The sequence below is a fragment of the Tachyglossus aculeatus genome, chromosome 5 (assembly GCF_015852505.1).
Source record: "Tachyglossus aculeatus isolate mTacAcu1 chromosome 5, mTacAcu1.pri, whole genome shotgun sequence".
Classification (NCBI taxonomy): domain Eukaryota; kingdom Metazoa; phylum Chordata; class Mammalia; order Monotremata; family Tachyglossidae; genus Tachyglossus; species Tachyglossus aculeatus.
Genome location: NC_052070.1, coordinates 9,826,240 through 9,841,823, shown reverse-complemented (window position 1 = coordinate 9,841,823; position 15,584 = coordinate 9,826,240). Strand labels below are relative to the sequence as shown.

At 47.8% G+C, this 15,584-nt stretch overlaps 1 protein-coding gene across 1 annotated transcript in view; it reads right to left on the bottom strand.

The window, feature by feature from the left end:
* Nucleotides 1-777: 777 nt before the first annotated feature.
* The window catches only part of MOB1A (MOB kinase activator 1A), a 51,616-nt gene continuing 36,809 nt past the window's right edge, over nucleotides 778-15,584 (bottom strand). Inside the window, exons 5-6 of the mRNA XM_038747253.1 lie at nucleotides 9,216-9,379; nucleotides 778-3,289 (exon numbers count right to left, since the gene is read on the bottom strand). Of these exons, the coding sequence (XP_038603181.1) occupies nucleotides 3,212-3,289; nucleotides 9,216-9,379 (242 nt within the window). The 3' untranslated portion in view covers nucleotides 778-3,211. The remainder of the gene's footprint in view (nucleotides 3,290-9,215; nucleotides 9,380-15,584) is intronic.

The window sequence follows — 15,584 nt, the reverse complement described above, 5'->3', positions numbered from 1 at the left end:
TACTGTGTGCAGAGCACTGGACTAAGCGCTTGGGAAGTACAAGTTGGCAACATATAGAGACAGTCCCTACCCAATAGTGGGCTCACAGTCTAGAACAGTGCTAGGCAAAAAGTACTTAAATATCTAAAACTATAATAATAATAATAATGATGGGATTTATTAAATGCTTTCTATGTGCAAAGCACTGTTCTAAGCGCTGGGGAGGTTACAAGGTGATCAGGTTGTCCCACAGGGGGCTCACAGTCTTCATCCCCATTTTACAGATGAGGTAACTGAGGGTCATCATCATCATCAATCGTATTTATTGAGCGCTTACTGTGTGCAGAGCACTGTACTAAGCGCTTGGGAAGTACAAATTGGCAGCATATAGAGACAGTCCCTACCCAACAGTGAGCTCACAGTTTGGGTCAGAGAAGTGACTTCCCCAAGGTCACACAGCAGACATGTGGCGGAGCCGGGATTCGAACCCATGACCTCTGACTCCAAAGCCCAGGCTCTTTCCACTGAGCCTCGCTGCTTCAAGCGCTTACTATGTGCAAAGCACTGTTCTAATATACCTAGAATGCAAAGGGTCCTAACCACCACCTAGAATTCACTCCAAACTATTGAAATCACTCCACCCATCATCAATCGTATTTATTGAGCGCTTACTGTGTGCAGAGCACTGTACTAAGCGCTTGGGAAGTCCAAGTTGGCAACATATACAGTCCCTACCCAACAGTGGGCTCACAGTCTAAAAGGGGCACCCAAACGCACCAGCGCTTAGTACACTGCCTGGCGCCTAGTGAGTGCTTAACAAATACCACTAAAGAAGGAATGAAAGGGGACATACTCGGGTTTTCCCGGCCAGATCAAGAGGAAAAGCCCCGCTTTAGGTTTCGGTTGGCCCCTCTCTCTTTCGAGCCGGAGCTAGAGGGTCGCAGGAGCTGGGTTCAAATCCCTGCTCCGCCCCTTGTCTGCTAGGTGAGCTTGGGCGAGTCATTTCACTTCTCTGGGCCTCAGTTCCCTTGTCTGTCAAATGGGGATAGAAGCTGTGAGGCCCCTAAGGGACAGGGGCAATGCCCAGCCTGATTAGCTCATTATCTATCCCAGCGCTTAGCACAGTGCCTGGCACGTTCAATTCAACACCATTCAATCAGGCCCTGGTTTGTTGGCTTGGTTTTTCAGGAGCCCGGCAAAGCCTGGATAGCAGCCCTCCGAGCTGCGACTGTCTTGTGTCCCCGCCGTTCAAATCAAAACCTTACTTCCCTGCTCGCTTGTACTTCCCAAGCGCTTAGTCCAGTGCTCCGCACCCAGTAAGCGCTCAATAAATACGACTGAAATACGATCGACTGCTCGCGTCCTCTGGGATTCCTTGCTTTGTGTCTCTCCTCCATCTCGCCGCTCAAATCCTCCCGGCCGCGTCTTCCCACCCCGGCCTAAAAGTCTTCCTGAGGCTCGAAGGCAAATCCAAAGTGCATCTAAAAACGGAGACTTCGAACCCAGGAAGCTAAAACTGAAAATCATTCAAGCATTTATTTTTTTTTTTTTTTAAAGTAGTTTTTCCCACAGCGAGCGCTTGAAAAAAGTTGGAACGTCAGGAAGAGGAGGCTTTATAATGCCATCTTTTCCTAGAATGCTCTCCCCCCACGTTCCCTCGGGAGAAGAGGAATCTGGACTGATGCCAACCTAATCTTTAGAATCAATCAATCGTATTTATTGAATACGAATATTCAATATTCGTATTCAATTCGAATTGAATTTATTGAATTCCAACCAAACAAGGCAAACCAAACCACCCAGGCCCTTGGGCAGACTATGTCCGGCGTCACGACAAGCCCCAAGAGCATCGCTGTCTTAAAAGTAATTATAAAAATTCATTCGGCTGTTTACTGCATCAACGCTTGATTGCCTCTTTATGACCTGATTCTATATATTTTTTTAAAAAAAAGCCACAGGCATCAATGTCCATCGGTAACAGGCCGGCACGAGTGTAAAAAGAAATAAAAACGATCGACTAGTTTAAACAACAGAATACTGAGACGTCAAGCTTCGAAAGAGCAAGGGCATCATCCGATGGGAAGCGAAAAGTTTCTAAAAACTTGCTATGGGAATTTAGCAGAGGGCTTTATGAGAATGTTTCAAAAATAAAAACGGGAGATGAACCACTTTGGCAAACTACGGCCAGGAAGGCTTTCTGAAAATGTCTCGGAGATAAAAACGGGAGGTGACTCGACTAGTTTAAAAAACGGAATACCGAGACGTCCAGCTTCGAAAGAGCAAGGGCATCATCCGATGGGAAGCGAAAAGTTTCTAAGAACTTGCTATGGGAATTTAGCAGAGGGCTTTATGAGAATGCTTCAAAAATAAAAACGGGAGATGAACCACTTTGGCAAACTACCGCCAGGAAGGCTTTCTGAAAATGTGTCAAGGATAAAAACGGGAGGTGAACCATTTTGGCAAACTGCCGGTAGGTAGGCTTTGTGAAAGTGTCTCAAAGATAGAAACGGGAGGTTAAAACCGATAAAAACTGCCGCTAGGAAGGAATATCGACCGTCCACGACTTCTCGGGAGGTTAAAACTGATAAAAACTGCCGCAAGGAAGGAATTCCGACCGTCCACGACTTCTCGGGAGGTTAAAACTGATAAAAACTGCCCCGAGGAAGGAATTCCGACCGTCCACGACTTCTCGGGAGGTTAAAACCGATAAAAACTGCCGCTAGGAAGGAATTCCGACCGTCCACGACTTCTCGGGAGGTTAAAACCGATAAAAACTGCCGCTAGGAAGGAATTCCGACCGTCCACGACTTCTCGGGAGGTTAACCATTTTGGCAAACTGCCGCTAGGAAGGAATTCCGACCGTCCCCCCCGACTTCCCTCTCCTGACACGGAGGGGTAGATTTCCTCCTCGGCTGCGGAAGCTGGAAAAGAGACTGAGCGGTGCGGCTATTTACAAGAAAGCGGGTGTCCGACTGACGAATTTCAGCCCCGCGGGCGACGGAAGGGGCCTAAAACGGGACCCTCGGGACCCGTAGCACCAGGCCGACGCCGAATCCTCTTCGGGACCACGTGCTCTAAACCGCCGTCGTCGCCGGGGTGGGCTTGACCATTTGCCCTGCGTCGCCGTCACTAACCGGTCGAGGAATGGCAAGGAAGCGGCTGCAGTGGTAGAGGAAGCGGATAGGAGCGGACCCCTCCGGGATCTGAAAGCGGACGTCTCCCGCGGAGCCTTTTATCTGTCTTTGGAGCCGAGCTTTTCGATGAGTTCCTGCAGGGGGGCCAGCTCACGTCTGTCGATCAGGTTGAACTCCTAGAAAAAGGGAAAGAGATCATCATCAATCGTATTTATTGAGCGCTTACTGTGTGCAGAGCACTGGACTAAGCGCTTGGGAAGTCCGAGTTGGCAACATCTAGAGACGGTCCCGACCCAACAGTGGGCTCACAGTCTAAAAGGGGGAGACAGAGAACCAAACCAAACATACGAACAAAATAAAATAAATAGAATAGATATGTAAAGTAATAAATCTGTACAAACATCTATCCATATATACAGGTGCTGTGGGGAAGGGAAGGAGGTAAGATGCGGGGATGGAGAGGGGGACGAGGGGGAGATGCAGCGTGGCTCAGTGGAAAGAGCCCGGGCTTTGGAGTCGGAGGTTGTGGGTTCAGATCCCGGCTCCGCCAACTGCCAGCTGGGTGACTCTGGGCAAGTCGCTTCACTTCTCTGGGCCTCAGTTCCCTCCTCTGGAAAACGGGGATTAAGGCTGTGAGCCCTCCGTGGGACAACCTGATCCCCTTGTATTCATTCATTCAATCGGATTTATTGAGCGCTCACTGTGTGCAGAGCACTGGACTAAGCGCTTGGGAAGTCCAAGTTGGCAACATCTAGAGACCGTCCCTACCCAACAGTGGGCTCACAGTCTAAAAGGGGGAGACAGAGAACAAAACCAAACATACTAACAAAATAAAATAAATAGAATAGATAAGTACAAGTAAAATAAATAGAGTGATAAATCTGTACAAACATATATCCATATATACAGGTGCTGTGGGGAAGGGAAGGAGGTAAGATGGGGGGGGATGGAGAGGGGGACGAGGGGGAGATGCAGCGTGGCTCAGTGGAAAGAGCCCGGGCTTTGGAGTCGGAGGTCGTGGGTTCAGATCCCGGCTCCGCCAACTGCCAGCTGGGTGACTCTGGGCAAGTCGCTTCACTTCTCTGGGCCTCAGTTCCCTCCTCTGGAAAACGGGGATTAAGGCTGTGAGCCCTCCGTGGGACAACCTGATCCCCTTGTATTCATTCATTCAATCGGATTTATTGAGCGCTCACTGTGTGCAGAGCACTGTACTGAGCGCTTGGGGTGGGCGACATATAGAGATGGTCCCTGCCCAACAGTGGGCTCACAGTCAAGAAACTTGTACTTCCCAAGCGCTTAGTCCAGTGCTCTGCACACAGTCAGCGCTCAATAAATACGATTGATTGATTGACTGATTGAAAGTGGGCTCACAGTCTAGAAACTTGTAACTTCCCCAGTGCTTAGAACAGTGCTTTGCACGTAGTAAGTGCTTAATGAATGCTATCATTATTATTATTATTATTATTATTAAAATGGAGAGGCGAGGAGGTCGGATGCGGCTCTTTGACTTCCGGAGGGACACGTCGCTTCAAGATGCCGACGGGGCCGGACTCTCCTTGGGTCAGTCGATCGGATCTATCGAGCACTTGCCCACTCACCCCTTCCCAAGAAGTGGCTCAGAAATTTCCGTGGGTTGGAAAATAAGAATGATGATGTCTCTTGGAGAGGCACATTCCAAAGCCACCAAACCATGATGAAGCCCTGACAAAGAAGGCTCTAGCTCGGATCAAAGCGAGCCTTCCGATTTCGGCAGCCGAAGTAGGTGCAGCACGTCCTGAAGGCGGGATACTAAGTAAAATAGGTTCCCTACTCAATAAATACGATTGACTGACTGAATGAATGAATGATCTGAGGCCCAGAGAAGTGAAGTGACGTGCCCAAGGTCACCAGTTGTTGGGCTCACCCTCTTCCTGCCCCGGCTCACCTTGAGGGATGCGGTTCCTTATTAGAACAGTGCTTTGCACATAGCGGGCGCTTAATAAATGCCATCATCATTATTATTATTAAGTCACTTAACTTCTCCGTACCTCAGTTCCCTCATCTGTAAAGTGGGGATTGAAACTGTGAGCCCCATGTGGGACAACCTGATCGCCTTGTATCCCCCCCAAAGGCTTAGAACAGTGCTTTGCACATAGTAAACACTTAATAAATGCATTATTATTATTATTATTATTATTATTATTCAGTCCCCCGCTCCCAACCCTGCAGCACATATTTACTATTCTATTTATTTTGTTAATGATGTGCCCATAGCTTTAATTCTTCCTTCCTCTCCCCGTCGTCCCCCTCTCCATCCCCCCATCTTACCTCCTTCCCTTCCCCACAGCACCTGTATATATGTATATATGCTTGTACATATTTATTACTCTACTTATTTATTAATTTTACTTGTACCTATCTATTCTATTTATTTTATTTTGTTAGTATGTTTGGTTTTGTTCTCTGTCTCCCCCTTTTAAACTGTGAGCCCACTGTTGGGTAGGGACTGTCTCTATATGTTGCCGACTTGTACTTCCCAAGCGCTTAGTCCAGTGCTCTGCACACAGTAAGCGCTCAATAAATACGATTGATTGATCGATTGATTGTTCTGACGATTTTGAACCCTGTCTACATGTTTTGTTGTCTGTCTCCCCCTTGTAGACTGGGAGCCCGTTGTTGGGGAGGGACCGTCTCTATCTGTTGCCGACTTGGACTTCCCAAGCGCTTAGTCCAGTGCTCTGTGCACGGTAAGCGCTCAATAAATACGATTGAATGAATGAATAAATCTGTCATTTATTGACTTACAGAAATGTAAGTTTCCCGCTCTAGACGGTAAGCTCGTTGTGTGCTAGGGAATGTGTCTGTTCTACTGTCCTCTCCCAAGCGCTTAGTCCGGTGCTCTGCACATAGTAAGCGCTCAATAAATACGACCGACCAAGCGTCACGTCAGATCGAAGGTGATGGGGGTTGAGAGAGGAGCCGGCTCGGTATCGGTCTCGTCTGGAGGTCGGAATCGCGATAATAATAATAATAATAATGTTGGTATTTGTTAAGCGCTTACCATGTGCCAAGCACTGTTCTAAGCGCTGAGGGGAGGGTACAAGGTAATCAAGGTTGTCCCACGTGGGGCTCACAGTCTTCATCTCCATTTGACAGATGAGGAAACTGAGGCACGGAGAAGTCAAGTGACTTGCCCGAAGTCACACAGCTGACACAAGCGGAGGAGTGGGGATTCGAACCCATGACCTCTGACTCCCAAGCCCGGGCTCTTTCCACTGAGCCATGCTGCTTCCCTACGATACGGCCACGTGTCCTCCAAGCTAGCCCTCTTCCTCCCTTCAAAGCCCTACTGAGAGCTCACCTCCTCCAGGAGGCCTTCCCAGACTGAGCCCCCTTTTCCTCTGCTCCTCCTCCCCTCCCCAGGGCACTTGTCTATATTTGTACATATTTATTACTCATTTCTTTTATTAATGATGTGTATAGATCTATAATTCTATTCATCCGTTTCGATGGTACTGACACCCGTCTACTTGTTTTGTTTTGCTGTCTGTCTCACCCCCTTCTAGACTGGAAGCCCACTGTTGGGCAGGGACCGTCTCTGTTGCCGATTTGTACTTTCCAAGCGCTTAGTACAGTGCTCTGCACCCAGTACGCGCTCAATAAATACGACCCACAGGGCGTCACGTCGTGGAAGATCGACGGAGGTCGCCGAGAGAGGAGCCGGCTCGATATTCCCGGCCAATGCAGAAGTCATTTGATTTATACTTCCCCAGCGCTTAGTCCAGTGCTCTGCACACAGTAAGAGCTCAATAAATACGACTGACTGACTGACAATGAACGAATCTCGTCCGGAGGTTGGGATCGAGCCAACAGGGATCCCTGGGGAAGCCAACTTCCAATCAATCAATCGTATTTATTGAGCGCTTACTGTGTGCAGAGCACTGTACTAAGCGCTTGGGAAGCACAAGTTGGCAACACATAGAGACGGTCCCTACCCAACAGTGGGCTCACAGTCTAGAACTAGTCCAGAACTAGGAGGTGGGGGAGGAGGGCCGGGGAGGGTTCAGTCATTCATTCAATCGTATTTATTGCGCTCAATAAATACGATTGAATGAATGAATGAATGAATGGAGCGCTTACTGTGTGCAGAGCACTGGACTAAGCGCTTGGGAAGTCCAAGTCGGCCACATCTAGAGACGGTCCCTACCCAACAGCGGGCTCACAACGAAACAAAACACGTGGACGGGTGTCGAGTCGTCAGAACAAATAGAATAACGGCTAAATCAATCAATCAATCAATCAATCGTATTTATTGAGCGTTTACTGTATGCGGAGCACTGGACTAAGCGCTTGGGAAGTCCAAGCTGGCAACGCATAGAGACGGTCCCTACCCAACAATGTACATCATTAGCAAAATAAATAGAATAGTAAATATAGACAAGTAAAATAGAGTGATAAATCTGTACAAACAGGTGCTGTGGGGAGGGGAAGGAGGTAGGGTGTGGGGGGATAGGGGAAAGGGGGCTCAGTGTGGGAAGGCCTCCCGTTATTAACATCATTAACAAAATAAATAGAATAGTAAATATATACAAGTAAAATGGAGTGATAAATCTGTACAAACGTATACAGGTGCTGTGGGGAGGGGGAGAGGAAAGAGGGGGCTCAGTGTGGGAAGGCCTCCAGTTCTTAACATCATCATTAACACAATAGATAGAATAGTAAATATATACAAGTAAAATGGAGTGATAAATCTGTACAAACATATACAGGTGCTGTGGGGAGGGGGAGAGGAAAAAAGGGGCACAGTGTGGGATGGCCTCCCGTTATTATCATTAACAAAATAAACAGAATAGTAAATATATACAAGTAAAATGGAGTGATAAATCTGTACAAACATATCTACAGCTGCTGTGGGGAGGGGGAGAGGAAAAAGGGGGCTCAGTGTGGGAAGGCCTCCCGATCTTAACATCATCATTAACACAATAGATAGAATAGTAAATATATACAAGTAAAATGGAGTGATAAATCTGTACAAATGTATCTACAGGTGCTGTGGGGAGGGGGAGAGGAAAAAGGGGGCTCAGTGTGGGATGGCCTCCCGTTATCATTAACAAAATAAATAGAATAGTAAATATATACAAGTAAAATGGAGTGATAAATCTGTACAAACGTATATACAGGTGCTGTGGGGAGGGGGAGAGGAAAAAGGGGGCTCAGTGTGGGAAGGGCTCCTGTTCTTAACATCATTAGCAAAATAGAATAGTAAATATATACAAGTAAAATGGAGTGATAAATCTGTACAAACGTATATACAGGTGCTGTGGGGAGGGGGAGAGGAAAAAGGGGGCTCAGTGTGGGAAGGCCTCCCGTTCTTAACATCATTAACAAAATAAATAGAATAGCAAATATATACAAGTAAAATGGAGTGATAAATCTGTACAAACATATATATAGGTGCTGTGGGGAGGGGGAGAGGAAAAAGGGGGCTCAGTGTGGGAAGGCCTCCCGTTCTTAACGTCATCATTAACAAAATAAATAGAATAGTAAATATATACAAGTACAATGGAGTGATAAATCTGTACAAATGTATATACAGGTGCTGTGGGGAGGGGGAGAGGAAAAAGGGGGCTCAGTGTGGGAAGGGCTCCCTTTTTAACATCATTAACAAAATAAATAGAATAGTAAATATATATAAGTAAAATGGAGTGATAAATCTGTACAAACATATATATAGGTGCTGTGGGGAGGGGGAGAGGAAAAAGGGGGCTCAGTGTGGGACGGCCTCCCGTTATTAACATCATCATTAACAAAATAAATAGAATAGTAAATATATACAAGTAAAATGGAGTGATAAATCTGTACAAACATATCTACAGGTGCTGTGGGGAGGGGGAGAGGAAAAAGGGGGCTCAGTGTGGGAAGGCCTCCAGGAGGAGGTGAGCTCTCAGTAGGGCTTTGAAGGGAGGAAGAGAGCGAGCTTAGAGGATGTGAGGAGGGAGGATATTCCGGGCCGGGGGGAGGATGCGGGAAGGGACGTGAGGGAGGACGGGGCGAGGGGATGGATGGATGGATGGATGGACGGCCCGGAAGCCAAGAGGGTTGAGGGGCGGGCCCGTGACTGACCTGAACGAAGAAGATAAAGTGCTTGAAAGAGGTGTTGAGGTGGGCCTCTTCTTGCAGCTGGATCACGGAGTCGAAGTGCTGGTGATAGATGTGGGCATAAACCCGGAACAGCCGCTTCAGGATCGTCTTGGCCACGGACATGAAGTTCTTAGGGAACGGGACCCCTTCGGACCAAACACACACCTCAGTCAATCAATCCCTCCATCGTGTTTCTCCAGCGCTTACTACGTGCGGAGCGCTGCTAGGCAGCGTGGCCTAGTGGCTGGAGCCCGGGCGTCAGAGGTCGTGGGTTCAAATCCCGGCTCCGCCGCTCGTCAGCTGGGTGACTCTGGGCGAGTCGCTTCACTTCTCTGGGCCCCAGTTCCCTCATCTGTCAAATGGGGATGAAGACTGGGAGCCCCCCGTGGGACAACCTGATCACCTTGGAATAATAATTAATAATATTATAATTATATTATAATCAGAGGTCATGGGTTCAAATCCCGGCTCCACCGCTTGTCAGCTGGGTGACTCTGGGCGAGCCGCTTCACTTCTCTGGGCCTCAGTTCCCTCATCTGGAAAATGGGGATGAAGACTGGGAGCCCCCCGTGGGACAACCTGATCACCTTGGAATAATAATAATAATAAATAATAATATTATAATTATATTATAATATAATAATAATCAATACTAATAATAATACACAGCCCTTTTAGACTGTGAGCCCACTGTTGGGTAGGGACTGTCTCTATATGTTGCCAACGTGTACTTCCCAAGCGCTTAGTACAGTGCTCTGCACACAGTAAGTGCTCAATAAATACCATTGATTGATTGATTAATAATAATAATGGCATTTATTAAGCGCTTACTATGTGCAAAGCACCGATCTAAGCACTGGGGAGGTTACAAGGTGATCAGGTTGTCCCACGGGGGGCTCACAGTCTTAATCCCCATTTTCCAGATGAGGTCACTGAGGCCCAGAGAAGTGAAGTGACTTGCCCAGAGTCACACAACTGACAAGCGGTGGAGCCGGGATTTGAACCCATGACCTCTGACTCCAAAGCCCGTCCTCTTTCCACTGAGCCACGCTGCTTACAGTGCTGTGCACGTAGTAAGCTTTTAATAAATGCCATTATTGCTATTATTAAGGACCTGGGTTCTAATCCCTGCCCTGCCTCTTGTCTGCTGGTCGATCCTGGGCAAGTCGCTTCAATCAATCAATCAATCGTATTTATTGAGCGCTTACTGTGTGCAGAGCACTGGACTAAGTGCTTGGGAAGTACAAGTCGGCCACACATAGACACAGTCCCTACCCAACAGTGGGCTCACAGTCTAGAAGGGGCAGACAGAGAACAAAACCAAACACACTAACAAAATAAAATAAATAGAATAGATATGTACATGATAAATAGAGTAATAAATATGTGCAAACAAATATACATATATAAAAAATATATATATATTTGCGGGAATGCTTCCCAATCGGAGGATACCGCCCCGGCTCTCGTCCCGGCTCTGCCGCTTGCTTACTGTGTGACCTCAGGACAACCTGCTGAACTTCTCTGGGCCTCCGTTTTCTCACCTAGAAAAATGGGGTCACGATATTCTCCCCCTTCCCTTAAGTTGGGACTCCCAAGTGGGTCAGGGACTGACCGATCTGCTCGCACTGATCAACCAGGGGCCACTTTCTAGACTGCGAGCCCGCTGTTGGGTAGGGACCGTCTCTAGATGTTCCCAACTTGTACTTCCCAAGCGCTTAGTACAGTGCTCTGCACACAGTAAATACGGCTGAACGAACGAATGAACCTCAGGACAGCCCTGGACACGGTCAGCTCTTCACAAATACCGTCATTATTACCGAGGATGTATATGCTCGGTATACATCCAAGCCGTCACCAAAACCTGCCGGTCTCAGCTCCGCAACATTGCCAAGCTCCGCCCTTTCCTCTCCATCCAAACCGCTCCCCTGCTCATTCAAGCTCTCATCCTATCCCGTCTGGACTACTGCACTAGCCTTCTCTCTGATCTCCCATCCTCGTGTCTCTCTCCACTTCAATCCATACTTCATGCTGCTGCCCGGATTATCTTTGTCCAGAAACGCTCTGGGCATATCACTCCCCTCCTCAAAAATCTCCAGTGGCTACCAATCAATCTGCGCATCAGGCAGAAACTCCTCCCCCTGGGCTTCCAGGCTGTCCATCCATCCATCCATCCATCCATCCCCTGGCCCCCTCCTCCCTCCCCTCCCTTCTGTCCTTCTCCAGCCCAGCCCGCACCCTCCGCTCCTCCACCGCTAATCTCCTCACTGTACCTCGCTCTCGCCTGTCCCGCCATCGACCCCCGGCCCACGTCCTCCCCCGGGCCTGGAATGCCCCCAATCCCTCTGCCCATCCGCCAAGCTGGCTCTCTTCCTCCCTTCAAGGCCCTGCTGAGAGCTCACCTCCTCCAGGAGGCCTTCCCACACTGAGCCCCTTCCTTCCTCTCCCCCTCGTCCCCGTCTCCATCCCCCCCACCTTACCTCCTTCCCTTCCCCACAGCACCTGTATATATGTATATATGGTTGTACATATTTATTACTCTATTTATTTATTTATTTATTTATTTTACTTGTACATTTCTATCCTATTTATTTTATTTTGTTGGTATGTTTGATTCTGTTCTCTGTCTCCCCCTTTTAGACTGTGAGCCCACTGTTGGGTAGGGACTGTCTCTATGTGTTGCCAATTTGTACTTCCCAAGCGCTTAGTACAGTGTTCTGCACATAGTAAGTGCTCAATAAATACGATTGATTGATTGATTGATATGCTCATGGGGAAGCAGCGTGGTTCAGTGGAAAGAGCCCAGGGTTTGGAGTCAGGGGTCGTGGGTTCAAATCCCGGCTCCGCCACTTGTCAGCTGGGTGACTCTGGGCAAGCCACTTCACTTCTCTGGGCCTCAGTGACCTCCTCTGGAAAATGGGGATTAAGACTGTGGGACAACCTGATCACCTGGTAACCTCCCCAGCGCTTAGAACTGTGCTTTGCACGTAATAAGCGCTTAATAAATGCCAACATTATTATTATATTATTATTTTAACCCTAATCCCAACACGCACTGAGACTGCAAGCCCCTCAAGGGGCAGGGTCCGTGTCTTATTTCCCCTTGAGCACTCTTTCCCACATCTTTCCCACATGTTAGCACGGTATTCTGCACACTGTAAACACTTCAATCAATCAATCAATCAATCGTATTTATTGAGCGCTTACTATGTGCAGAACACTGTACTAAGCACTTGGGAAGTACAAATTGGCAACACATAGAGACAGTCCCTACCCAACAGTGGGCTCACAGTCTAAAAGGGGGAGACTTCCTAAATACTATTGCTATTTGTTGCCACCGTGTACTTCCCAAACGCTTAGTACAGTGCTCTGCACACAGCAAGTGCTCAACAAATATGACCGAATCAATGAATATTGCTACCACCCTGAGGCTAATTTTTCTCAGTCATCTTCCCAGAACCCTTTTGGGGCATATTTAAGGGATTTTCGGATAGTATTTCCTTTAAGATCGACGCTGGAAAAAGTTGTTTCTGAGAATAATCTGCTAAATCTCTGGAACTTGACCGCGAGATGATGATGATGGCATTTACTAAGCGCTTACTATGTGCAAAGCACTGTTCTAAGCTCCGGGGAGGTTACAAGGTGATCAGGTTGTCCCACGGTGGGCTCTCAGTCTTAATCCCCATTCCACAGATGTGGTAACTGAGGACCAGAGAAGTGAAGTCTCCCCCTTTTAGACTGTGAGTCCACTGTTGGGTAGGGACCGTCTCTATATGTTGCCAACTTGTACTTCCCAAGCGCTTAGTACAGTGCTCTGCACACAGTAAGCGCTCAATAAATACCATTGATTGATTGATTAATAATAATAATGGCATTTATTAAGCGCTTACTATGCGCAAAGCACCGTCCTAAGCGCTGGGGAGGTTACAAGGTGATCAGGTTGTCCCACGGGGGGCTCACAGTCTTCATCCCCATTTTCCAGATGAGGTCACTGAGGCCCAGAGAAGTTAAGTGACTTGCCCAGAGTCACACAACTGACAAGCGGCGGAGCTAGGATTTGAACCCATGACCTCTGACTCCAAAGCCCGTCCTCTTTCCACTAAGCCACGCTGCTTACAGTGCTTTGCACGTAGTAAGCGCTTAATAAATGCCACTATTGTTATTATTAAGGACCTGGGTTCTAATACCTGCCCTGCCCCTTGTCTGCTGGTTGATCTTGGGCAAGTCGCTTCACATCCCTGGGCCTCAGTTCCCTCATCTGGAAAATGGGGATGGAGACTGTGCACCCTATGTGGGACAGGGACTGTGTCCAACCTGATTATCTCGTATCCACCCCGGTGCTTAGTACAGTGCTTGGCACAGAGTAAGCGCTTAACAAATACCACAATTATTATTATTACTAGCAGCGTGGCTCAGTGGAAAGAGCTTGGGAGTCAGAGGTCATGGGTTCTAATCCTGGCTCCGCCACTCATCGGGTGTGTGACTTTGGGCAAGTCACGACCCTTTTAGACTGTGAGCCCACTGTTGGGTAGGGACTGTCTCTATATGTTGCCAACTTGTACTTCCCAAGAGCTTAGTACAGTGCTCTGCACACAGTAAGCGCCCAATAAATACGATTGATTGATTGATTGATTGCTTTTCTGGGTCTCAGTGACCTCATCTGTAAAATGGGGAGTAAGACTGTGAGCCCCACGTGGGACTGATTACCCTGTATCTAACCCCAGCGCTTAGAACAGCACTTGGGGACATAGTAAGTGCTTAACAAATACCATAATTATCGTTATTATTATTACTTTAACAGAGCTGGCAGTCATGTTCCCTGCCCTTGAAGACTTTACTTCCCAAGCGCTTAGTACAGTGCTCTGCACACAGTAAGCGCTCAATAAATACGACTCGTTGATTGATTAACACACATCTTGCCAACTTATGCGGCCAACTTGTACTTCCCAAGCGCTTAGTAATATAATAATAATAATAATGGTATTTGTTAAGCGCTTACTATGTGCAGAGCGTTGTTCTAAGCGCTGGGGGTGGGGGGGGGTTACAAGGTGATCAAGTTGTCCCATGTGGGGCTGACAGTCTTAACCCCCATTTTACAGATGAAGTAACTGAGGCTCAGAGAAGTTAAGTGACTTGCCCAAGGTCACACAGCAGACATGTGGGGGAGTCGGGATTCGAACCCATGACCTCTGACTCCAAAGCCCGGGCTCTTTCCACTGAGCCACGCTGCTCCTCTGTACAGTGCTCTGCACACAGCGAGCGCTCAATAAATACGACTGAAGGAATGAATGACTATCTTCAGTCTGAGGGCCAACTGAGAGGGAAATCAATCAATCAATCGTATTTATTGAGCGCTTACTGGGTGCAGAGCACTGTACTAAGCGCTTGGGAAGTCCAAGTTGGCAACATCTAGAGACGGTCCCTACCCAACAGCGAGCTCACAGTCTAAAAGAGGAAAGGGAAAGAGGCTAGCTGCTCTGGGAGTCAGAAGGAGCTGGGTTCTAATCCGGGCTCCACCGCGTGTCCGCTTCTCTGTGCCTCAGTTCCATCCTCTGGAAAAATGGAGATTGAGACTGGGAGCCCCACGGGAGACAGGGACTGTGTCCAACCGGATTTGTTTATAATAATAATAATAATAATAATAATAATAACCTATACTTCCCAAGCGCTTAGTGCAGTGCTCTGCACGCAGTAAGCGCTCAATAAATACGATTGATTGATTGATTGATTGACTGTGAGCCCCCCATGGGACAACCTGATCACCTTGTAACCTCCCCAGCGCTTAGAACAGTGCTTGGCACATAGTAAGCGCTTAATACATGCTATCATTATTATTAATTGTGGCATTTGTTAAGCGCTTACTATGTGCCAAGCACTGGGGTTGATACAAGGTAATCGGGTTGTCCAACGGGGGCCTCAGAGTCTTAATCCGTATTTTCCAGATGAGGTAACTGAGGCCCAGAGAAGCGAAGTGACGTGCCCAAAGTCACCCAGCTGACAAGTGGCGGAGCCGGGATTTGAACCCACGACCTCTGACTCCCAAGCCCGGGCTCTTTCCACTGAGCCACGCTGCCGCTCCAGGGCTTAGTATAGTGCCCGGTACCTAGTAAGCGCTTAACCAACACCATTATTATACTTCCCAAGTGCTTAGTCCAGTGCTCTGCACACAGTAAGCGCTCAATAAATATCTATTCTATTAAATACATACCTATTCTATTTATTTTATTTTGTTAGTACGTTTGGTTTTATTCTCCGTCTCCCCCTTTTAGACTGTGAACCCACTGTTGGGTAGGGACTGTCTCTAGATGTTGCCAACTTGGACTTCCCAAGAGCTTAGTACAGTGCTCTGCA